General features: G+C 56.4%; 1 protein-coding gene and 1 long non-coding RNA gene across 3 annotated transcripts; one reads left to right on the top strand and one right to left on the bottom strand.

Annotated features, from left to right (window-relative positions):
* Positions 1 to 1326: 1326 nt before the first annotated feature.
* On the bottom strand, positions 1327 to 5006 carry B3gnt7 (UDP-GlcNAc:betaGal beta-1,3-N-acetylglucosaminyltransferase 7). Its single transcript, XM_003474600.5, has 2 exons — positions 4850 to 5006; positions 1327 to 3485 (listed from the first exon to the last, which is right to left on the bottom strand). The coding sequence occupies exons 1-2, from the start codon at positions 4858 to 4860 to the stop codon at positions 2291 to 2293; spliced, it is 1206 nt and encodes a 401-aa protein (XP_003474648.2). The 5' UTR covers positions 4861 to 5006; the 3' UTR covers positions 1327 to 2290.
* Positions 4413 to 14309, top strand: LOC111758139 (uncharacterized). 2 transcript variants are annotated; one of them, XR_010043458.1, is made up of 4 exons: positions 4413 to 4899; positions 5616 to 5820; positions 5992 to 6113; positions 13229 to 14309. It is a non-coding gene; the product is annotated as an uncharacterized LOC111758139 (long non-coding RNA). The 2 variants fall into 2 exon arrangements; XR_002792367.2 differs by having other exon boundaries at positions 5616 to 5766.
* The last annotated feature ends 10653 nt before the right edge of the window (positions 14310 to 24962 follow it).

The raw sequence follows: 24962 nt of genomic DNA on the forward strand, positions 1-24962 counted from the left end.
TTTTCCTCCTAGGACTGAGCCCCTTCTTTGTGGCACTGTCTCTTGCTAAGGGGACAGAGGAGCCAGGGACAGGGAGGGAGGCCTGGGGCTGTGTACCTGAGAGTTCTGCCTAGGCCTGGAACTTGCACCTGCCTGTGCTGTGGATAGTGGGGGGACTGGGGCTGAGTACATAGTTTTGAGGTTTTTGGCTGATTTGCTGGGTGCTTTGGTGGCTCCCCAGGGCCTGCAGAAGCACCCTAATTTCCCTGCTCCACCACTGCTGCCTGGGCTATATCTCTACGTGGTGTTTTCCGGGCTTTAACCTCTTTGTTCCACCTGTCCAGCTCTTTACTACAGGCGTTTGTCCACTCCTTCAAGACACAGGTGCTCTGCAAGCAGGCTGGAGCTGGTCCCCTGCTGCGACACTCCTGGCCCTTCCTTCTGCTGTGCCACTGCTGGCCTCTCCCTCTCCCCAGCAGGAGGCAGTGAGCTGGCCTGAGACACGGCTGGGGAAGGCAGCTTTGCAGTGGCCCTGTGAGGGGGCAGGTGGCCCCTGAGTCACAGGACCCAGGATGGGCCCAGCCTGCTCCTACTGAGAGGATGGTGCAGAGCTTCAAAGCCACTGCCCTAGGCGAGCTCCAGCCCTGCTGCTGGTCCTCTGTCCTCAGGGCGGAGACACCTGCCCAAGAGTACCTGGCCCTGTTTGCCTCCAGCTTCAGGGCCCTGACCTCCTTGATTTCTACATAGCCCTTGGGTGCAGCCATCACAGGTCCCCAGGGCTGTGGGCAGTGTCTCCTCTACCTCTCCAACTGTCCCTGAGCTGCCCTCTCCCTGCCCCAGACCTCTCAGCAGATGAGGCATGTGATCCTCTGGCTCTGCAGTCCCAGAGTAGGACCCTGTGTTTGCACCCAGTTCTGAACAGGCCAGCCAGCAAGAAGAGCTGGCGAGGCAGTCCTGTCCCTTTTCCCTCCCTGGGGCTTGGATTCGGGCAACTGATAGCTTGGGCTGCTCCTGGGATCCCCTGCTGCCCTTGCATCCAGCAAGTAAGCAACCCAGGCCAAGGGCCCTACACAGAGCAGGCACCCCAACTCCCAGGCCGGAACCCCATGGGGTCTGTGGCAGTGCTTCCAACTGGGGGGGCCGCAGATCCCACCCTGTGGAAGGTTGGCTATGCCCTAAACAGCTGGGTACCAGGCCTCCTGCTGCACCCCACACCATCACTATAATCCTAGTGTCCCCTCCCCTAAGGTCCTTCACAGGAGCCTCTGCACTCAGACAAGGAAGCGATGTCTCAGAGATCTCTAGGACCTGGGTCCCAGGCAGGCCTCATCTGGAATAGCAACAGGCTTTCATGCCAGAGAAAAACTGGTCCCGTTTTATTGAGAAAATAGAGACCATCCCTCCACCTTTCCCAGGGGACTCCTTCCCGAAGTCAGGGTGGCACCCTGTGAACCTGCCACCATGGGCCCCTGTCCCTTTCTTCACAGGAGAAATTGGGGTGCAGGTGGGGAGGGACTTCAGGGGCTGTGCAGAGCAGGGGCGCTTGGTGGGGCTGAGGTGGGGAGGGAGAGGGAGGATCCCTTCCCCTTCAGGCCCAGAGTCTGCTCCCTCTGAATTCTTCATAAATAAAAGTTCACAGTAAGATTCAAGTCCACTTTCAGGACCAAACTGGCCAGTTTTGGGCCAGGGCGACGGCCCTGGTGGACACTCGCTCTTCCACCCTGTGTCAAGACGGGGCGGGAGGGGCTTAGCTGAGGTAGTGAGGGCCAGTGACAGGGTCCCATGGTCACACTTCTGGACCTGAGGGTATGACAGGAGTGGGGGCTGCATCTGCATCTGCGGGAGCTCCTTGTCAGCCCCAAGACCTAGGGGTGGGGTGAGGGCACACCTGTGAGCCGGCACAGGGCTGAGCTGCTTTGGCTGGGGCCCTGGGACACTGAGGCATGTCACAGGAGACGGCCCTGTGAGGACAAGAAGCTGCAGAGCCCCTGGGCCAGTCTCAGCCTGGGTACCTGAGCACAGGTTTCTGGCAGAGGCCACCAGGGCCTCGAAGCAGGTCTGAGGGGCCATGCTGCTGAGCCTGGCTTGGAAGGTCCCTGCTGTTCTTCAGATGCCCTGAAGCCTGGGCAGCACCCCATTCCCAAGCCTCACAGTTGGGGAATTATCTGCCTGGGAGGTTGCCCTGCAGCTCCCTGCACCCCGCCACACCCAGGGGCATAGAAGGCCCAAACCCTCCACCTCCCTGGGGACCAGAGGCTCTGTCTAGCACTGTGTTCCAGCCGCAGGATGCTGGCTAGTGGCCCCCCTGGCGTCAGAGCACCTGTAGCTTGCGGGAGCAGGTGAGGTTGCTGTGCACCAGCCCCCACATGGCCAGCAGCTCAGCAGGTAGCAGCTTGTGCACCACGAGCATGGAGCGGAAGAAGCAAGGCTCCTTGTTCATGTGGCTAGCTCGGTTCCGTGAGATGCCAAAGGTCTTGAAGCCTGAGTGGCCTGTGGGCTGCACGCCCAGCACCTCCAGACACATGCCCAGGAAGACGTCGTCGATGGGGTAGATTTCCAGGGTGTCGCAGGCATGGTGCAGGCGCCGTGCCAGCCCTCCGGCCATGAGGAAGCCGCCGCCGCCGGCATACGGCGGGTAGCTGGGCTTGGCGTAGAGCACAATTGGGATGTAGTATTTGTTGTCCTTTTTACGGATGGGCCTCGCGTGCTGCAGGACATCACCCACAAACAGGTTCTCCTGGGGCTGCCGGTCCGCCAGGAACTCCAGCAGGTTGGTGGGGTTGACGAAGACGTCATCGTCGCCCTTGAAGACAAAGGGGACGTTGGGGCAGTAGATGTCCAGCCACTTGAGGAAGTGGATCTCCTTGAGGGTCAGGTTGAAGAAACTGTCCAGAAAGTCCCACTGCAGGATGTCGCTGTACAGGCGGTCCTCATAGGCCAGCAGCTGCTGGTAATGGGCCCGCTCTTCCTGCTTGGACGCCGTGCCCAGCAGGAAGAGAGTGCGCACAGCACCCCGGCCTCTACCTGCCGACTCCCACTCGCGGCCCCAGGTCTGGCGGATGGCCTCGCGGCGGTCGTGCTGTGTGATGACTGACTTGACCACTACTAGCAGGTACACATCACCCCCACACTTCTCAGGGTGGTTCAACAGCATAGGAAAATACCGGCAGTGACGATAGGTCAGAAACTGCCGAAAGTGTGGCTCCAGGCTCTGGAACCAGGAGAGGTGGGTCAGGTTAACATTGGCTGAGCAGTTCGTGGTGGTCACGTCCCAGACCTGGGGCCCCTGAGAAGTCACTGGGCTGGGGGCCACCATGTCACTGGGGCTCTTCCAGAAGTTCTTGAAGTTTACCTGGGGGCCACTTGGCTTCTGGCCCTTCAGTGGTTCCGGTGTGGCTGGGAGGGTTTCCTGCAGAAACTGGTCAGGGGGCAGAGTGCGCTGGAAAACTGTGACTGTCACCAGGACTGCCAGGGCCAGGGCCATGCTCCTGTAGAAGTTTCTCTTCCTGGGGACGGAGAGGGGGGAAGCTGTGAGTGGTGAGCCCTCCAAGGGGCTCAATGGCCCCAAGTGAGTCCCTGGGCTCTGTTCCCAACAGGTCAAACCTGTCGCCCCCCCCCATGATGACTTCCTCACTCAGGGGACACAGGGGATCAACTACTGCAGTTCCAACCTCTATCTCCAAGCCACAGCCTCACTCCCCAAATGGACACAACACACAGCCGGGGCACTAGTGAAGGTGGAGGCATCTAGTGGAACACACTTGGGGAAATGCTGTCACCTTACTCCAAGGGACACTGGTGAAAGCCTTTGCCCTGTCCCCTGCCTGGTGGTTTCCATGTCCTGGTGCAACCCAGGTGCCATGGGCAGTGGTATCACGATGTGACTGAACCAGGGGGACCTGGTGGGCAGAGGTGGGTCCCTCTGGGCAGCCTGGGGGTGCAGTCACTTTGTGGGGCACCGGCCAGTCTGTCCCAACTGTCCCAGCAGAGGGCAGTCCTCATAGTTGAGAAAGCCCTAGAAGTGGCGTGAGGACCCCGAACTTGATCAGTGCCCCTCCCCATTTTAACACCCCAAGAGCAGGAGTGAGGTCTCCTGCTCTGCAGGACACCCCCTGCGGCAGTCTCCCCACCACACCCACAGAGGAAGCATAAATTCCAGTTTCTTTCCTGGAGCTGCAGCCTCTAGGGTCTTGGACCTAAGCTCGCTCCCTAAGACCCTCCCGCCTCAGCTCACCCAGCGGGAGGGGAGCGCAGGGGGCCCCGAGTGCCGAAGAAGGCAGGCTACAGCCACCGAATAGACTTCGAGGCCAAGATGCAGAGCTAGCTAGGGAGCGAGGGGACGCCCGGGGTGGCCCCAGGGCTGGCGGGCTGCAGGTCCAGCACCTGGCTGAGCCCACAGAGCGCGTTCCTTCCACGGGTCCCCAAGGTTTCCTTTTTTTTTTGTCTTTTTCATTTTTATCAGTACCAGGGATCGAACTCACGACCGCCTGCTTGCAAGGCAGGTGCTTATGCCGCTGAGCTAAATCCCCAGCCCCCCCAAGATTTCCTGGTTACAAGGTGGAGGAAGCCAGAGTCGCCTCGGGTACCAGGCTAGGGGGTGTGACTCGGCGCAGCGCACCCCGGCGGGCGGTGAGGGAGTGCCCGGCTTCTCGGTCTGCAGCAACCCCCGCCCCGGCTCTAGGAAGTCCCGTACTCTACTTCGGAGTGCAGGCGGGGTGGAGGTCGAGCACTTCCCAGAGAAGAACCCAGGAGGGCGGAGGGACGAGGGATAAGGGGTGCCCGCGGGTCTCCGAGCCCGGGCCGGCAGCATCGGGGCCCTGGGGCCAGGAGCAGGGCGAGCCCGGGGCGCCCCGCAAGGACCCCGACTCACCAGAGCGACATGGCGACGCGGCTGGGCGGCGCGGGGCGTGCGGGACGCAGGTCTGCGTGCGGCCGGGTCGGCGGGACTAGGCGGAGGCCGGGCCGCGCCCCTGCGCTTCTCCTTTCCCGGCGGAGGGCGGGAGGGGCGGGGGAGGGGAGGGGAGGGGCGGGGCGGCGGCCAGGTGCGTTAACCCCTTCGGCGCCCCTGACCCGCGACCCCCGTCCGAGCGTCCGGTCCCCGCGAGTCCGGCTCGGAGCGCAGCGCGCTGTGTCGCGGCTCTTGGGGTCGCCGACCACACCGGACACGTGGGACACGCGACGCCCGCCCACTCCACGCCCACTCCGTCGCCTCCCCGCGGGGGCCCCAGGCGGACCCGCCCCGGGCTGGGTGTGGGCACCTGCGAGCGAGATTCCGTTTCCCTCCGCTGCTGGCGCCCTTTCCTTCTTCCAGAACCCGGGACCCGCACCTGGGTAGGGCCTTGAGGAAGAGGTACCCGGCTGGGAGCAAAGGCGACCCCGCCCGGAGAGAAAGGGTGGGAGGAGACCGGGCTGCCCAGGTCGGACCCCAACCTGGCCACGGTGCCCTAAGGCTTCTCCATCCTTAGGCGGTACCTTCTCCCCCTCTGAGGGTCCCCCTCATGGCCCAGGAGAGTTTGCCGTCGCTATCTAGGGCCCCATCGTCGTCCTTAACAACCAACACCTTTTCAGCCAACCTCAGTACTCCACTCAAAACCCTTTTTTGTCTCCAAGCCTTTATTGATCCCCTTTTGTGTCAGGCACGGCTCCTCTAGGACAATGGGCTGCACACAGACAGATCAGGAAGTGGGCATGGTGGCCCAGGCTGTGTGATGGCCCAGGCCTGTAACCTGAAGGATCCTCTGACAAGTCCCTCTGCTGGCCTCCTACAGTCTTTTGATCCTGTTCCAGGTTGGAATCCCAGCACCGAGCACATAAGACTTCAAAAGTGACCACAGAGATGGGGTATACACCTGTAATCCCAGTTACTGGGGGAGGCTGAGGCAGGAGGATTGCAAGTTGAGGTCCAAAAATAAAAATGCCAAGGATGCAGCTCCAAGATCCCTGGGTTCATTCGTGGGGACAGAGGAGAGCCTGTAGAACTGAAACATATGTTTTGTGGTTTGCTAATAACAGATAACGCAGCAGCTATAACCTGCCAAGCCCAGTTTCAGGCCCGGGGCATGAACGGCTCACTGGGCTCTGGCCTGCATGGTAATTACTTCTGACTGATGGAGGCGCAGAGAGGACAAGCCCAAGTGAGTGGCTTTCCTGCCCCGGGGCACACAGAGGGGCCAGGAGGCCCCAGCTGAGTCCCAAGTGTGTCAATAGCCCCTTTCTTTGACGCTCAAGTTCCCTTGGAGGGGGAGGAAAAACTTGAGGAACAATGAAATATTCCCAGATGTTGTAAACTGTGACCAATGAATTCGCAGAACCTTCCAGGCCGAATTCCAGAGGCGAATCAGGTCAGCACCGACCTGAAGCACCCGGCAGGAGGAGGAAGGCGTGGCCTCAGCCCGAGGTCCCATTGGCCAGGCTGCCTGTCAGTGAGGACTAGTTGCAGCCCCATTGGCCCCTTTATCCCATCTTGGCCCGCCCCCCTCACGTTTGGCCGCCCCCTCCCGACCACAAGGACAGGCTTGGATCCCCTGGACCCGGGAGGGACAGCTAGGATCTCTGTGCCTGGCCTGAGGACTCACCTGTCACCTAGGGTCTCTGCAGCCTCTAGGAGAGGGCTGGACACAACTGTCCCTGATAGAGGTTGAGAGCTCAGTGTTGGGGACTGGCGGGATGGTTGGGGAGGCTGGGTCCCAACCATGTACTTCCTGGCTGCCACTTAGGGCAGGTGGCTAATCCCCCTGAGACCTCAATTTCCTGCCTGTGCAGAGCTGTGTGAGATGACGCATGGGAAGCACGCACGTGAGTGTCCCCTGCCTGGCGTGCCTCGTGATGAAAGCATGGGTGGCTGCCAACATTTTGATCATTGCTATCTGTCCTCTATGAGACCCCAGCCCTAGGAAGATGCAGATAGGGACCACGGCAGGGGGAGCCAGCCAGACAATCCAGGGTTTGCAGACAGGATCCGGTCCCCAGGCTCTCACATGATGGGATTATTTGGTATGCACTCAGGCTAGACTCAGAAAGGGGAATAGAGTGAGTGACAAGCACATGAGTTCCTGAGGCTGGGCAGGTGTGGGGACTGGGAGCCTGGCTGGGCCCTGAGGTCCCCCTATCGTCCTTGTCCCCTGGTTAACCCCCGTGGACGTGGCTGATCACTGTAGACCAGTGCAGAACTGGGGAGTTATGTGAGGCCATTCAGCAGGTGGGGTGTGCTGGGGCTGTAGATGGGGTGTGCTAGCAGGTGATCTAGGCATTCATCAGCTCTGTGCCCTTGGCATGCTGCCCTGGCAGAGGCCTCTATGAGCTGGGATGTGAGAGGATCCTAAGGACCCCTCCCCTCTTCCTTTCCCCATTCTCTCTTTCCTCACGACCTCTTTTGGCAACTCACTTCTGCTTCTCGTCCCATTTGTTGGGGATCTGGGTCCTGCTGGTGGCCACAGCATGAGGAACATGTTGGGAGACATCTACCAGCCAGGGCATTGGGAAGGAAAATGGGGCTGATCTGGGCCAGAGGGAATCAGAAGCAGCATGCGAGGAGCCCGGGTCTCCCTGGAGAGAGCCTGGCATCGGCAGTAGTAGAGAACCGTGCTGCGGTCAGCACTCCCCGGAAACTGCGGGCAGTGCGTGTGAATGAATCTCAGTGTTTGAGAGGCCAGGAGTAGAAATTTCCACTCCCTCGGGGCACAGTCTGGGCTTTAAATGTGGCCGTCCACACTCCAAGCGGAGGCTCTGGGCATTAGCACCAGAGGACCGTTCTTCAGTGAAAGGAGTAACGGCACTAAAGATGTGTGTCTGGCAGGAACTTGGCCTCCCCGGGCAGCAGGGCTGGGGCCCAGAATTTTCTCTAATCAACCCTACGCCCCATCATGATGTGACTTTCAGTACTGTGGGGCATGGGTCAAGCCCTCCCCCGCAGCCAGTCCGCCCTGAGAGGCGCCTCCCTGAACTCGGCCTGTGAACTCTGTGCTGTGCAGGGAACTGCTCGGTGAGCCTATTTCCTCGGAGACTTGATTTCCTCATATACGGCCTTCTAATGAGGGCGTGTGGGACTTAGATTTCTCTAGTCCTTCCAGGTCACCAATACGTGCTACAGACAACCTGGCTCACCACGAAGGGCAGTGCTGGAGGGCTGCCTGGGGCGGTGCTGGAGGAATGCATGCCAGTGAAGTGGGTCTGTGCCTGTGCTGGTGTCCTTCAGAAACCACAGCCCTTTGAGGCAGGGCAGAACCTAAATCAGGGCCCAGGGAGTCGGGGATGGAGAGTGAATGGGGGACACAGTTCCCTGGGCCAGATCCTCTCCCAAAGGGCTGGAAGAGTGGGAAGAGGCTGCAAGAAGCCTCAGAGGCAGGGGAGATGGAAGCAAGTGAGTGTGGAGGCAGAGGAGGTGGCATCTGGGCCACGTCCAGGAAGTCACCAGGGAAGACTGAGCGGCAGAAGCCCAGGTTGCAGGAGCTGAGCTGAACAGAGGAAGGTCTGGGGGCTGGCTGAAGTCCATGCGCAATTCTCTGGACCCTTTCCTGTGCTTGGGCACCTGCCAGCTGGTCGGGGGACAGCTAAGGACACCCATTGCTTTGTGAAGGCTGAGCTGGGCAGCCAGACAGAAGCCAGAGTTCAAAGAAGCCCTGGCTTCAAGGGCAGAGACGGCCAAGAGGCCTGGCGGGGAGGCCAAGGCAGAGCCGGAGGGAGGGCCGGTGTTCCCCTAGGTGTCCCGTGTGCTGGGCAGTCCCCCAGCCTACTCAGGTACACACACAGATGCACACACCCCAGCGCACGCAGAAGCATGCAGGCACAGATGCCAGAGCATATACATCCAGGGACAGAGACACGCAGAGAGGAACAAGGCTACACACACGTGTAGGTCACTGACACACGCACAGAGAAGTGTGCATGTTCAGAGACACAGGGACATGCACATGCACCCTTAAACCTGCACACTCACCATCCACACATACAGATCCATCCATGCACACATACCCGTGAGCTCTTCTGGGTGGAAGGGACCTTCCTCAGCTAGCTCCTCTACTACCAGTAAAACCTTGTCTGGCGAGCTCCTGGGAATAGGACCAGGCAGGTCCCTGCTGCATTCCTGAGCACCCTTATTTGGTTGACAGGTTTTTGTTTGTTTTGGTTTGGGCTTTTTGAGGCAAGGTCATAAGATATAGAATTCATGGTTGGTCTGAACTCTCATCGATCCTCCTGCCTCAGCCTGCCTATTTGAGCTGAGTCGCCACTCTTGACTGTTTCTTCCTGGGACCCCCTGGGTGTTGTTTGAGAACCCTTCCTAGCCACATCTGCACTCAGCATCCCTGACTTTCTCCCCTCACCAACACCAGCCTCCTGTTTACACACACTGTGCCTTTCTGAATTGGGTGAACTCCTGCTTGCCCTTGAAAATCCACTCTAAGTTCCCCTCCCCTGGAATGGGTGCTTCAGGCCTTCCTGGCATCACTGTGTCCTCTGCTACCCTGCTTCACGCCTTCCTGGCATCACTGTGTCCTCTGCTACCTTTGCCAGCACAGTGGGTACAGACGGCAGGGTGGGTCCTTCTGTCTTCCTGCCAGGCAGGGGCAAGTTCTGCAGGCATGGGTGGGGGTGGGGAGGTGAGGGTCATAGTTGGAGCTGACAGGGTGTCCCCACCCTACGCCATCTGCAACCCCGCTCCCAGCACAGCCATCCAGATCCACGCTGACACACTCGCACCAGGGTGGCCAGGGGCCCTGGTCTTGGACAGCTGTCCCCACGCCGCACCCTCCCCCTCGGCCCAGTGACTCACAGCTCTGCCGGCTCGGCGGCCAGTATGGGACACACAGCCGCCTTTCAGCCCCATGGCCTCAAACACTAGCTCAGTCTTCCCAGCTGACGCCTCCCTCCAGCCGGCCACCCGCCCAGCTACAGGGCCCAGGCCACTCTGGGCTCCCCCCTCCGGCACTGGGCCCCTGTCTCTCATCAGCCGGACCCGGTCCAAGGCTGAGCTGAATGGCAGCCTTTTCAGTGGCCAGGCCAGCCTGGGGCACTGTGGGCCGCCCTGAGCATCTGCTCCGCTGGCCCAGAAGGCTGTGTTCCTTAAGGGGTGCGATGCAGGGTTCCCATTTCACTGGGGAGAAAACAAGTTCTGTGATGGAGCTGGAACTCTGTTTCAATTAAAAAAAAATATATATATTTTTTGTTTGCACCAAGGGATCGAACTCATGACGTCACACTTTTGAGGCAGGAGCTGTGTGATGAGCTATATCCCTGGCAATTAAAAAAAAATTTTTTTTTTAAGTTTTTGAGGAAAGGTCCAGATCTACAGTTCCAGCTGGCTGTGAACTCACTATATAACCAGGTGCTGGGATGGCAGGCTAAAATGGCCCCACTCCCCACTTTGGAGAGTTTCTCCTCCAGGGTGCAGCCAGGAGCTGGAGGGGAGGCCCCAAGCAGGTACTGCAGGATGCCCATCCGGACCCCAGTTCAGGCCTCTTATCAGGCACAGTGTCCAGCACTGCCACCTCTGGGCCAGCCAGGGCTCTCGCTTGGGGTTCCAGAGGGGAACTGAGTTTGGGGAACTTGACTTCACACTCCCATCCTTTACTGTGGGCCGAGGTTCACAGAGGAAGCAGTCTGCAGAGCCACACTGGGACCAGGAGTAAATGCAGGGCTAGAATCTTGTGCCCAAGGTTCAGAAGCTCAGTGGTGACAAAGAAATGCCCCTTCCTAGCTGAGACACCTCAGGAGGCTGAGGCAAGAGCATCTCTGAGATTTCAAGACCAGCCTGAGCTACACAGCAAGAGCCCGAATCAAAAAAACCAAATACCAAGTGAATGCTCCTTCCTCACAAATGTGCACCCCGTGTCCTCCAGGCTCCATCCTAGCTCACACTCGGGAGAAGGGCCTGGGCTAGTGTGGTCGAGGTTGTAGAGCCAGAAGCAGGGAATTCTGAGTTACTGGGTCCAGTCTAATGGTGGGGGAGAGAGGCAGCAGAAGAAAGGTCAGGGATATGGGCAGCTGGAGGCTTTGGCTACTTTCCATGGGGCTGACATGTGGGGACATGCGTGCTGGTCTCAGGGAGTCGGGGTGGCTCCCCGCCACCCCTCGGGACCTGCAGGACTCCCCCGCCCCCAAGCGTCTTCCTGCAGGCTCAGAGCCTGGGTTCTGCCTGCTTCATGGAGCACAAGGAGTGCCTGGAAGCCTGGACTTTGACCTGAGTCCTGCACCAGCCTCAGACAGGGCCCGTTGACCAGCATGTGCTACCAGGAGTAGCTAAGCTGGTGGTGATGGCACCAGAAAGTCCATGTGCTCCCTGTCATTGTCATGGCTTTGGTTTCAGGACCCTGCAATTCTGGGCTTGTGGTTTTTGTCACCTGTAACTGAAGATTCCTTGCGGATGATGTCACTGTTGTTTGTTTCCTTCAGTCTCCCGCAGGCAGCCTGCCCTTCCCAGAGGACAAGGACAGGGACACAGACAGGGACACCCAGAGCCTGTTCAGCCAGCAGCCTCTGCACAGGCTGGGGGACAGGAGGGTCTAGGGAAGGGAGAGCCCCCCTGCGCCGTGGAGCCTCAGAAGGTTGAGGTTTCTCTTCCCGGAGGCCCATTCTGCCCTTCCTTGTCACCATCCCAGGACAAGTGACAAGAGCCCTGGGCAGTGGCTTGGCCAAAGGGTGTGAAGGCCACAGCATTAAGATAGCGTTGTCTTGAGACATTTCTAGCTAAATGGCTAAGTGGATGCACCTTGAGACCGTACTCTTTTTGTGTTGTTTGTTTTTGTGGTACCGGGGATGGAACTCAGAACCTTATTCCTGCCAGGCAGGAGCTAAGCTAAATCCTTGGCCCTCGTGAAATAAAGCAGAAACACACATTCAAATACCAAGTGACTTCTCTGCTGTGAGCCATCGAAAGGAGGACCACAGTGTACAATAGGTACTGGAAAGAAATGTTCAAATGGGAGGGAAGCGAGGCAAGGGGGAGGGGAAGGAAGAAGGGCCAAGAGAAAAACAAAGGGGGACATGGAAACAAAGGTTTTATAAATAAGGAGGGCAAGGCTGGATGTGCTGGCACATGCCTATAATCCCAGCACTCCGGAGGCTGAGGCAGGACGACCGCCGTGAGTTTGAGGCCAGCTTGGTCCATATAAATGACTTCAAGGCTGCCTGCACTACCTGGCGAGACCTTGTCTCAAACAAACAAACCAACAAACACAATAAAGAGGGGAGGAGGGGTTGGAGGAAGGGGAGCAGAAAGGGAAAAGAGAAGCAGGAGGTACTGTGGGCAGGTACGTGCTATTCACCGCAGCGAATGTTATCATACTGTGTATATTTTAATATACCAAGAAATAAATAACCGCTTCTGTGTCACAGCTTGCAGTAGGGTTGTCCAAGAGCAGCCCTGCTTCAGATATTTGCTTTATGCAAGTTAAAGGCCCTTGGCGATGACAGCAGTCCTTGTTGAGCTGTTTCCTAAATAGAATATTTACTTTCTGATGTGTAGTTCTAATCCCTTTTTAAAAGGGATTAAAAAGTCTCCTAATGTTCTTCAATATGTAAGACAAAAGGCATAGCCAGATGTGGTGGCTCACATCTGTAATCCCAGCACTGGGGAGGCTGAGGCAGGAGGATCGTTTTGATTTTGAGACCAGCCTGGGTTACAAATGAGCTCAAGGCCAGTCTGCACTGCATAGTGAAACCCTGTCTAAAAAGATGAAGAAGGAGGAGGAGGAGGAGAATGGGGGAGGAGGAGGAGGAGGAGGGAGAAGAGGAAGACGCAGTGTCGCGGCCTGAAGGAAGACTAGAAGCCACAGGAGACCAAAGACCAAGCCTAGTGTTTTCAGTCCATGCAGAATCCCCTAGAGACAAATCCCAGGTGGACCCAGGAGAGAACAGAAGAAATGAGAGAGGGTTCCAAGTGCCCAAGCAGAGCCAGTGCATGCACAGGGAGGAGACGAGGAAGGAGGAGAGAAAGGAGAGGGGAGGAGGAAAGAAAGAAGAGGGTTTCCATTTTTGTTTGTTCGTTTTTTTTTTTTGTTTTTTTTTTTGCCAGAGTCTCACTATGTAGTTCAGGCTGGCCTCAAACTAGCAGCGATCCTCCTGCCTCAGCCTCTCCAGTGCTAGGATTACAGGCATGGGCCACCACACCTATCCAGAGATGCTATTTTTACTTATTGGGGAGAGACCACAGCCTGTGAGCCCCAAAGCTCCCTGACGCCCTCCCAGGCCTCCTTCCCAATGCTGCCACCTGCCTTCTGGGAAATCTCTGCTCCCATCTGCTTTCTTCTCTCAGGCCCCTGAAGCATACGCCAGGACTCTTTCCCAGAACCTCTGGTCCCCCTTGCATCTGGAGCCCAGCCCGTCTTGCCCTCCTTCGACCCTCAGTCTGCCCATTCCAAGCACAGATTGAGCAATGCAGGGTGCGCAGGCCTGGAACCAGGCGCAGGGAGGGGACCGGGCATCTCCTCCACACAGCACCGAAGGCATGATTCACATCAGAAAAGATGGATGATCACACTTCCTCAGGATTAAGAATGTCTGCTCTTTGAAGGTCATTTGAGAGAGAATGGAAGGACAGGCCACACGCAGACTGCGAGAAACCACTTACAAAGCATGTTTCTGATGTGGGTCACTAATAAAGAACTCTCTGATGGGACAAGGACAAAACCCAAAGGGGAAAATGGTAAAAAGATGTGATCGGACCTCCCTCAAGGGGACACACAGAGAAGGCTGAGCAGTCACACGGTGGAGTGCTGAGTGTCAGCAGTCACTGCTAAGTCGCCCCATTGCTCAGGCTGGGCTGGAACTTGCAGTCCCCCTGCCTCAGCCTCCCAGAGCGCTGGGGTTCCAGGCGGGCCCCACATCACACCTGATCCTGGTCACAGCTGAGCGTCTCCGTTTATCAAGCACACTCAGTGATGTTTGTATAAGGACAGAATTGCCTCGCTGCCTCTCTTGGAAGGTAGGGCTGCCCTTGAGTGATACAGGACTGTGTACCCACTTCGGGTTACCAGCTACCAGGTCATAAAAAGGAGTAAATGATGGACACATATGACACCAGGAGTGCATTGCGACACGGTGATCCTGAATGAAAGAAACCAGATACAAAGGCGTGCCCGTCACAGGACTTGATGCTGTGTACAGAACTCTAGAAAATGTCAACAAGTTCGTGAGCCATCGCCCAGGGATGGGGCGAGGCGGAAGAAAGGGGTTTCAAAAGCTGCAGGCAATTGTGGGGTGACGTTGGTCCCCTGCGTCTACCGTGGCGCTGTTTCCGTGGGTGTTACGTCGGTCAGAAGCTGTCACTTCGTGTACTTTACACACATGCTGTTGATCGCTGTCGATTACGCCCCAATAAAACCTTTAAAAGGAAAGGAGGGGTGGGGAGGGGGTTTTAATGAGCACCAGATGCAGCTGGCAGGAGAAAAAACTTCTTGTCTTCCATGGGGTAGCTGTGACCGATGACACTAAGCTAGGGAGGGCCAGGCAGTTAGTGGAGAATTTTATCCATTTTATTTTGTGTTTTATCTTAGATTTGGGGTGGCCCTAGGGACTGAACTTGGGGCCCTGCCTATGCTGGGTAGGTGTTCTGCCACTGAGCTCTACATCCTTGGACCTTCTCATTTTTTATTTTGAGACAGAGTCTTACTGAGGTGCCTGGGCTAGCAGCCCAGGCTGGCCTCCAAATCATGGTGATCCTCCCGCTTCAGCCTCCTGAATACTAGTATTACAGGTATGTGCCAACCATGCCTGGTTCTGTGTGTGTGTGTGTGTGTGTTGAGACAGAGTCTTTCCAAGTAGTTCAGGCTGGCCTTGAATTCACTATGTAGCCAGGCCAGCCTTGACATTGTGCGATCCTCCTGCCTCAGCCTCCTGAGTGCTGGGATCACAGGTGTGAGCCACCATGCCCAGCAGGTGCTTGGCTGTTGTTAGAAGGCAGACTGAGGCTCAGTGGTGGTTCCAGCTAGGAGGGAGGGGTGGTGGTGAGCTGGGGACGGAGCCCCTGAACGAAGTCCTGACATGCAGGGTCAGAGGCTGCTGGCCACAGTGGCCTCCCTGGCTCCTTGGAAATGCAGACACCCAGGTTGCTGGGCCCTGCCCTGGGACACACATGCATGGTTGTTTTTGAACGCGTGCCCTCTCCTGGCTCACTGCTGAGGACCCTGTGTTTATACACACACGCGTGAATGTGTGCAGGTGTGCATGTGCCATGATAGCAACACTGCTGACCAAGAGAACTGGAGGCATGCAGGGCAGGCCACAGGAGGCCAAGAGGAAGGGGTGGAGCCCATGCTGGGCTCATGTCAGCCAGGGAGTGGGGCTGGGCCACATGGGTCTCAGGGCATGGCCGGGCTTACGACCAGGGACGGAGCCCAATGCCAGGCCTGTTCCTGGGCTGAGTGTTCTGGGTCCCACGGGCTGACCCTTCTCACTCCAGGGTTGGGGGAGATGCTGAGCCTCATCCTGCCTAACAGGAAATTTCTAGAAGGACCTGGAGAGACAGGTGAAGTAGCCACATGTCTGTGATCCCAGCATTCAGGAGGCTGAGGCAGGAGGATTACTGGAGTTTGAGGTCAGCCTGGGCTACATAGTGAGAGCCTGGTTTAAAAAAAGAAAGGAAGAAAGAAAGAAAGAAAGAAAAGAAGAAGAAGAAGAAAAGGACTGTGAGGGCTGAGTGCAGCCCTGGTCCATGGAGGGCTGGGATGTCCATTTTTGGGGAGGAGCCACAGGTCAGATTGGGCCAGGTCTGCTGGGGACCCTGTCCCACATCAGAGAGGCAGCTCCTCCCTGCCTCTGTCCTCTTGGCCCTCTGTGCTCCAAAGTCCCCCAACCCTTCCTGGGGTTTCCTTAAGATTCACTGCAGCTGATCCCGGGCCTGCAGCTGGGTTCCCTCCTGGTCCTCCTGGCCCCTACTCCCTAGGATGTATGAGCTCAGACATGTTGCACTCTCTGCCCCGCTCAGCCTCTGGGCAATGAGTGGGGTCCCTGGGACCCTCTCCTGTCTCCCCGGCCAGCAGCATAACAGGAGCCCTGGGGACAGAAGCGGTGGCTGTAGGGCTCAGAGCTACAGCTGGGAGGGAGGAGGGGCAGGGGGGGTCTGGGGGATGCAGGATCCTGGAAAGGGAACCCAGGATCTGCCTTTAACCTGCAGGGGGATGGCAGATGCGGGGGTTGCTGATTGCAGATGCTGGGGCACCAGGCCAAGAGGAAAGAAAAGAGCACTGGGCTCCTGGGTGACAGCTGCAGCTCTGTGGGACTGGAGACCTCCTTTGGGGACAGCTCAGTGAGATGCGAAGCCTAGGGGTTGTGGCCCCTGCTGCCACTGGCTCTTTGCCTGTGAGGTTTGGTGGCAGCTCTGAGTGGTGTGGGTGACCTACACTGGTTCGGCCGAAGCTGGACAGGAAGCTGAAGCTTGGCTGTATGTCTCAACCCTGGCTGGACTCGGAGCTGCTGCTGCTGGATGGAGGCCACAACCTTGACCTTGGAGGCCCAGCTGGTGTGGCCTGCAGCTGCCACTGTGTGAGCAGGGGACCTCATAGACCCTGAGCCTCACGAGGAGGTTGCTACCATCAGCAGAGCCTGGCATCAGCCAGTCCTGGAGCCTGACCCTGCGGGGCTCACTGGCCCCCTGGCCACATCGTCCCCCTCGGGTCCCCTCAGGGTGGTGTCCACATGTTGCACAGCAAACCTCTACATTTTGGTAATAAAAACCTAGGTGGGACATTGTTCTTGCAAGAATGAAGGACAGAGCCATCTTGAACTCCACAACCAAAGTGTTTGCCGCTGAAGACTCAGGAGGGGACCCTGTGAGATGACCATGGGGAGCAGGAGGGTATAAGAACCTGTGTGGGACAGGGCGGCAGCCACACGAGGGATGGCGTCAGGCGGAGGGACAGACACCTCCGTGGAGGGCAGATCCAGGAGGGTGTGGAGTGAGGGACACTTGAGCAGAACTCTTGAGTCTGAGTCTAAGAGACCCAGGGCCCTGCTCCGGGTGCAGGCCTGGCAGCTAACAGTGATGTCCGATTCATAGCAGCTTTTGAAAACTGGAAAGCAGGGAGCTTTTGGCTGGGGAAGTGGAATGGGGCAGGAGACCCCACGGGTGGTCGCTGTTCTTCCCCCGAGCTAGGGATCAGCTGCCTACGGCCTGCCGGTGCATGGAGGGGGAAGTGGTGTTCTGGTTCCTGGGCCAGGCTTGCATCCTAACAGGGGCCCTATGTGGCAAGGGGAGGAGGTGAGGTGAGGTAGGCGTCGCCCCAAATAAGCCCCTGGGTCCTAATCACCTGGCTGTTTGGCCAGAGATGGAGCTGGGCTGGGCTTGGCCTCAGTGGCTTTGGTGTTCACTCTTTTTCCTGTGGCTCAGGCACTTTTGTATTTTTTTGTCTTTTTGAGACAGGGTCTCTCTATGCAATTCAGGCTGGCCTTGAACTCACAGGAATCCTCCTGCCTCAGCCCCCTGCGCCCTGCTACACTGTGAAAAAATATTCTTAGCCCAGAAGGGCTTTGTTATAGGAAAAAGCCCTAGGATTACTATTTGAGAAGGTAAAGAAATAGATTTGACAGGGCAAGAATTCTTTTTTTTTTGTCTAAGCAAGAATTCTAATCTTTTTAAATATTTCAAATTTAGGTGACATTGTTATACATCTCCTAGAATTATTTAATCTCTGCCATTTAAAGCCTATAGTAATGTTCCTGAGGGTCACATAAATTTTCTTTTAAAGAAAAGGGGTTTCAGCTGGGTGTGGTGATGCACACTATAATCCTAGCACTCAGGAGGCGGAGGTAAGGGGATCCCCAAGAATGAGGTTAGCCTGGGCTACACAGTGGGAACCTGTCTCAAAAAGAAGAAAAATGAGGAGGACTTGAAAGGAAGCACCTATTATAGCCAGGTTAACATGTAGGTTAGACTTTAAAAGACACTGTCCAATTTTAGCGAAAGGGCTGCCGAAGAGAGCACAGGAAACTCTCCCCTCCTTGCTCCAATTCCTTTTCACTACCTGTGTGTTAACCCTGCTCTTTATAATCTTTCTTCACCAGATTGAGTGAAAAGAAATTCCGATGATCAAAGCAGGTAGTGCATCACTCTCAAAGAACTATTTAAAAACAGGAGGGAAATTCTACAAGTATCCCAGAAATCTCAGTGGGATGTTAGGCTTTGAAACCAGTTCAGGTACAGCAGCAAGAGTGTTATAAAATCTCAACCGAAAGCTTTAGTTTTGTAGACGTGGAACAACCAAATCCTTGATCCTAATTTCTGTTCCAGTCCCTCCTTCTATTCCTTTTTTTTTCTTTTGAGCCAGAGTCTTGGAACATAGTCCAGGCTGGAACTGAACTCACTTTGTAGCCCAGGCTGACCTTGAACTCCTAGTGAGCCTCCTGCCTCAGCCTCCCAAATGCTGGGATCACAGGTGTGTACCACCATGCCTGGTGCTTTTATTCCCTTAAAGAGAGACTATGAGAAAAAAAAAGTAAAACAAGAATAAAAGCTCAATTGTCCAAATTTACAAAATCAAAACTGTCAAATGGTGTCCGTAGAAGCCGGCAGGCAGCCTTCCTACCTTCGGCAGCATCCTGGAAGGCACAAGCACCCACGTGTAAGGCTAAGAACTACACGGAAATGCCTGGAACAACCTGCATCGCATTATCTGCTAGTTATCCCTGGGCCCCTGATCCCCTGGCAAGGCTATTTAACAAGAGAAAAACCGAACGCTAATGTGAAGCACCAGGAACACAGTACCTGGAGACAGCAGATGTGGACAGTTGGTCATGGATGGGCTTGGCACCCTCTCTGGGGTGTGGTCCCCAGAGCTGCCCCTAGACCTGCAGGCCCCTGGCATCGTCTAGTCTGGCTTCGCTGCTGCGCTCAGGCCTGGCTCGTGCACTGCCTAGGGACTTGCGAGTCTGAGGGGACCCACACTCATCTTCACCTGGCTCTGGGCCCAGAGCCACAGCCAAGTGCAGGGTTCTGACCTGGCATCCAAGACACCCTGCCTGACAGCCAGTAGCTGTCCATGCCCTGGCCCGGCAGGTGTACTGCTGGGAGGCAGGCCTGGGGCCACTGACGGGTGAGCGTGGGCTGTGTGCTAGGGAACACCCATGTCCCGGAAGAGACCTTGTCTTCTCAGAGCCAGGAGGAGGCTGGGCTGGCTTTTGGTGGCACAGCCTGCAAGTCAGCTGGTGCCAGGCGCGTGGAAAGGGAGGTGGCAGGGGCTGTGCTGGGCACATGCCTGCCCTTGGCTCTGCTGTTCTGGTTTTTTGCTTTCTTTTTGGAGACAGATTTTGTTATGCAGTTCAGGCTGAGCTTTGAACTCTATGTCATCTTTCTGCCTCAGCCTCCTGAGTCCTGGGATTACAGGTGTGCTGTCATGGTAATCAGTTCTTACAGGCTGGCACCAGCACACTGCTGTCTCCCACACAGGTGACAGATGGGGCTCTGGTGGGCCCCTTGCTTTCTGCACCCCCTCAGGGCCACAGGGGACCCTGGCTGCAGCTTCGGTCCCAGAGCTAGGGCAATAGCTGGGGGCACTTCCTTTTTGGCCACCTCCGACTTCGAAGCCTTGTCCTCTAGCTCCTGCTCGTGGGCCACCCTCTGCCAGGTGGCCGCTGGACAAGGCTCTGGGGAATTGGCTCCCGTGGGCAGCTGTGGGCTGCTGTCTCCTCTGCCTCCTGGAGACTCTGTTGCCCGCCCCCTCATGCCCTGGATCTGCCTAGGGTAGTGTTTCTTGAGCTCCTGCTCTGGGAGCCCTCACTTGCGTGCTCAGGCTCTGACCCTGCACATAGATGACCACATGGATCTCTCGAGGCCCAGCTTTTCCTAATGCTGCCAGATCGTCCCAAAGACCCACGTGATTAGCTTCCTCAGGCACTGGTGCTCTGGGCTGGATCATAGCCATCCTTGGCCCAGGGCAGGACAGCCCAAATGATGTGGATGGAGACTGGAAGACCTGAACAGCCTTGGGCCTAGTCATCTTGTGGTAGGAACCCAGGGGCTACCATATGAACAAACCTCAGTGGCTCGCTGCAGCAGGAGGCCTGCTTGGTGAGCAAATGCCTAGGCCTCAGCTGATGCCAGCCCTGGGTGAGGCCCCTCATGCACAGTTGAGCCATCAGGCCCCCCTTTGTCCACCCACTGTACCAGTCACTATTTCCACCTTGAGACAGAACACCTGACACTGGAAACGTAAAGGATGGGTTTATCTTGGCTCATAGTTTTAAAGGGTGCAGCCCATGGTCACCTGGCTCAGAGGCGGAGATGGCGTGGTAGCAGAACCTGGCAGATGAAAGAGGCTCAGCCACCAGGAAACAGGAAACGGAGACGGGAGAAGCAGGAACTACGCACCCTTCCCGCTGGGTGTGGAAGTGTACACCTATAACCCTAGCTCTTGGGAGGCTGAGGAGGGCTACGCCAGTTTGAGGCCAGCATGAACTGCATATCGAGACCCTGTCTCAAAAGCAAAAAACAAAACAAAAGAATTTACACCCTTCCAGCTCGTAGTCAGCTACTCCGGCTGGGCCTGACCTCAGCACCCTGGACCGGGAACTGGTCAGCGAGTGCTGAGCAAAGGCGGAGCCCACTCCTTAACACAGCTTGCGGAGGCAGCATCGGCGGTCAGCACCCAGCCACCCAGCCACAAGGCCGTGCTGTGGGGCCCTGGGAGCACCCAGGAAGCACCCCATATGCTCCTGTGGGATTTACAAGGTCTGTGAATTCAAGAGGACACCCTAAAACTCAGTAATCTAGATAGACAGTGGTGCTGGTTGTGGTGGCTCACGCCTGTAATCCCAGCACTCAGGAGGCCAAGGCAGGAGGATCATTGTGAGTTCAAGACCAGCCTGGGCTACAAAGTGAGCTCAAGGCCAGCCTGCACTGCATAGCGAGGTACTGTCTCAAAAAGAAAAAAAAAAAGATAAAAAGTGGTTTAATGAAATATTTTTAAAACTAAAGTCAGCAAACTGGCCCATGTACCAGATGCCTATTTGTGTAAATACAGTTTTACTGGAATGAGGGACAAAATTAGGATTAGGCTGGGTGGGGTGGTGCAGGCCTGCAAACCCAGCATTTGGGAGGCTCAGGCATGACAGGTGCTGCAAGTTTGAGATCAGTGTAGGATACAGAGTGAGTTCAAAACCAGCTTGGACTACAGAGTAAGACCCTGTCTCAAAAAGAAAAAAAATTTAGGCATAGAAGGCAGGGTCAGGGTTGTACAAATTCAGGATCAGACTTGTACATTTGTTTTTTTTTGGTACCAGGAATCAAACAACCTCACTCTTGCCAGGCAGGTGCTTGCTACTGAGCTATATCCCCAGGTCCTACTCTTGTTTTCTTGAGACAGGGTCTTGCTATGTAGTTCAGTTGACCTTGAACTTATTACCTAGCCCAAGCTGGCCTCGAATTCACAGTGATCCTCCTGCTTCAGCCTCCTGAGGGCTGGGATTACTGCCACGCTCAGCCAGATTTGTTTTTATTACATTGTAAAGCTATGTTTTATAGTTTACTTTTTTCATTAATCTTATTTGCCCATATTTAAAATTTAGCTCTTTTGACGGGCAAAGTCCTCCCCTGCCCTTCTGTCTACCCCTGGTATCTGCAAACCTTGTGTACTTCCTGCCAGGGCTCTGCTCTGAGTCATAGCAGGTGAGACAGCAGTGGAGCTGGAGTGCAGGGCGTCCACAGAGCTGGGCTGGACTGGGGCCAAGGGCCGGGTCGCCCCTGTGCTCACTGTATTTCAGAAGCTCTGACATCCCCACTTCCCTAAGGTTTTATGGGCAAATCTTGGGGCTCCCATGATGAGATCTCCAGGCATTCTTTAAGGTTTTGCTTTTTGAAACATAAATTTGATTTTTTTCCCTGTAGGTCAGGTGCATGGCCAACCTCAACAGGCCTTCAGGGAGTTGCACTGCTGGGCCACCTCAGTGGTTGCTTTTTTTGCGTTCAGTGCTTTTGAGACAGGGTCTGCTATGTAGTTCAGGCTGCCTTCAGATCTGAGGCGACCCTCCTGCCTGTGCCTCTCATGGGCTGGGATGACAGGTATGTGCCACCACACCGGCTAGATCATTGAAATTTTAAAATGTATTTCATTCTTGTAAGGTGAGCCTGTGAGAGGGTACAGGGAGGTCTGGGCGGTGTTTACTTTCCCAGAGGATCACCGGCCTCCCCTCTTGGTCTGACCCTGGCTGGATACCCTGTGCTTTGAAAAAGCATGGACTTCTCCTCTCTCTGAAGGACCAGCATTTATCAGTCAGACCAGTGCCCACCGGTGGGCTCCAGGGGCTGACAGTAGCCACCCTCCCTCCAGGAGATGCTGGGGAGAGGGAGAAGGAAAGGCAGAGGGGGGACTCGCCTGCCAAGGCCTGGCAGTCGGGGGGGGGGCCACAGCAGGCAGGGAAAGGCCGTGCTGGGCTGCAATGCCCCAGGAATCTGGGGGAGTGGATGGTGGGGGGCAGGGCAGGGGCAAGGGCCGGGCACTCACTGAGGCCTTTCCTGCTCTGCCTGGAGTGGATCCACGCCAGGTGGGGGTGGGGGATGTGACCTCAGTTTGCTTTCCACCCCCTGCACATCCACACATGCAGCCCCCTAAATGCTGGCTTCAGTGTGGTGACATCTGGGGCACAGGGTGGTGAGGGCTCTGTGGGTGGACCTGGACCGGGAGCTGCTGTCTCTCAGCACGGACACGCAGGAACCAGTCACTCTGCTGAACCAGTGCTTGCGTTTGTGGTTATTATTTATTTGTGCAAAACTGGAAATTGAATCCTGGGCTTTTGTATCAAGCTACAACCTCAATCCTTTATTTTTATTTTTGTTTTTTTTGGAGACAAGATCTTGCTATGTAGTTTAGGCTGGATTTGAACTCACTGTGTAGCTTGGCCTGGCAACAATCCCCTTGCCTCAGAGTACTGGGATTACAGGCATGTGCCACCATGTCTGGCCCCAACCTTTTATTTTATTTTTTAAATTTTGAGATAAATTTTTCAGATTGGGCTTAAACTTGTGATCCTCCTGCCTCAGCCTCCCAGGTGCTGGAATCACAGGTGTGCGCCACCACACCTGGCTGTGTTTGTGGTCTTAATGGGGAGTGGGAAACAGTATTAATTAAACTGGACAACTTTCAGGGGCTTTAAAAATGTGCCAGGGTGCTGTGAATGCACGCGAGCACATTGTGCTCACCAGAGCCTGACAGCAGTGAGAAAAGCACTGTAGTTCGGCTGGGGTGCGGCCCTTCCCTCTGCATCCAGGTCCCCAGCAACCTGTGGCTTGTGGCTTCTAGGCCGGTACCACGGAGTCCTACAGTGCCGTGAGGACAGATGGCTCCCGTGAGGCTGCCCTTGTCGCTGTTCCAGGGAGAGGCTGACTATCGGTCTCTCAGACTGCTCGGCTGGTGCCTGGGTCCATCCTGCTGTTTTGGGGACAGAGGGTCCTCGAGGCCAAAGGGACCGTCTCTCCCCTTCTCGGGGTCTCCTGTCCTCCTGCAGGTGCTGCCCAATGGGGGCCACACGGCCTCATTCCTGGTAGCTGGAGAGGCCCGCGGTCTTGTAGACAGCTGTCGCTTCCCATCTGTCACCTGCAGCTGCTGGCTGGTCCTTGGGCAGTGTGACGGTGACACCCAGGAAGGCAGCTGTGCTCACTTCCGGCAGGACTGGCTGCCTGGAGAGAAGGCAGAGGAGATGCCAGCGCCAGGCGGCTGCCCACAGAGCCCCACTGTCCTGGACAATCCCTCTTTTCAGTGGCTCAGTGTGACAGATTCCAAGGGCTCCCCCGAGGGTCCAGCAGGCCTGGTGGCCTTTGTCCTGGCTACTTTCCCTGACTGAGCTGCTGCTGCCTGCTCCCAGGAAGAAGCGGCCTGACCACAGCTGGGCTTTGCCACGTGGTTCCCGGTGGGAACAAGGCTGTGGTGGCTTTGCCAAGGTCTCTTCCCCACATCTGCAGCCCAGTGGGTCCCCAGCTGGCCACATACCCAGGAAACCGGAGTGGGGCAGGGGGGGCAGGGACATCGCGTGGGTGTGGTTTGTGGTAGCTGACACTGTTACTGTTGGTTTTTCCCTCATCTTTCATTTTACTCATTTTTTGTTTTTTTGAGATAGGGTTTTGATATGTAGTCTAGGCTGACCTGGAACTTGGGAAAAATCATCCTGCCTCAGCTTCCCAAGTGCTGGGATAACAGGTGTGTGTGGAGGACAAAGGCTGTCAATTGGTCGAGGCTGGGAGGGGACAAAGAAAGATGGAGGTGGCCCTAATTGTGAGCAGAGGTGGAAGGGAAGTTTGGGACAGCATGTGGCCCTTGTACCCTGAAGGGCTGTCCTTCTGGGAGATACCTGCTTCTGTAAGGGACAGAGGCCACTCGGCTGCAGGGAAAGGGGTTGGCAAGTCTGAGTGCCAGGGCGAGCTCGGTCAGGGCATGAGAGCAAGCTCGGGGAGGCATTCCTCCCCAGGGGTCCTGCCTGGAGGGCAGGCCTCACCCCACCAGCAATACCAAGCCAGAGGTCAATAGTGATTTCACAAGTAGGAAAGATTCCCAAAGGAGATGCCTTGGGGCAAAGGAAGCCCACTTGGCGGGCACATAGAGGTACATTCGGGAGGCTAAAGTAGGAGGAATGCTGTGAGTTCAAGTCCAGCCTAGGCTACAGCGTGAGATGTTTTTGGAACACCAATAAATTAATAAATAAAGCTTCCCCAGGACCAAAGTCCAGAACAAAATGACCTTCCCTGCGAGCCAACCAGGCCCAGGGTGACTCGCCCTGCAGGCCCCTGGAGGAGGAGGTGGTCGAGCTGGAGCGGTTGGCCTGCTGAGGGTGGCACGAGGAGAACCGGGGGGCCAGCGCTGACGCTTTCGCCTTGGGGGCTTGCGGCTCCAGGGTCTCGGGCCTGTGGGGTGTCCGGGACTTGGGGGTGAAGGCTGAAGGAGCTGTGCTTGGTGCAGCTACATGTGGTATCATCTGGCAGCTGTGTTCTGACTTTTTTTCTCTTTGGTACCGGGAATTGAACTCAGAGCAATTCACTTGCCAGGAAGGCACTTGTGATACTGAGCTAT

The sequence above is a fragment of the Cavia porcellus genome, unplaced genomic scaffold (genome assembly GCF_034190915.1).
Source record: "Cavia porcellus strain 051 isolate PalLab524CR breed Dunkin Hartley unplaced genomic scaffold, mCavPor4.1 scaffold_26, whole genome shotgun sequence".
Classification (NCBI taxonomy): domain Eukaryota; kingdom Metazoa; phylum Chordata; class Mammalia; order Rodentia; family Caviidae; genus Cavia; species Cavia porcellus.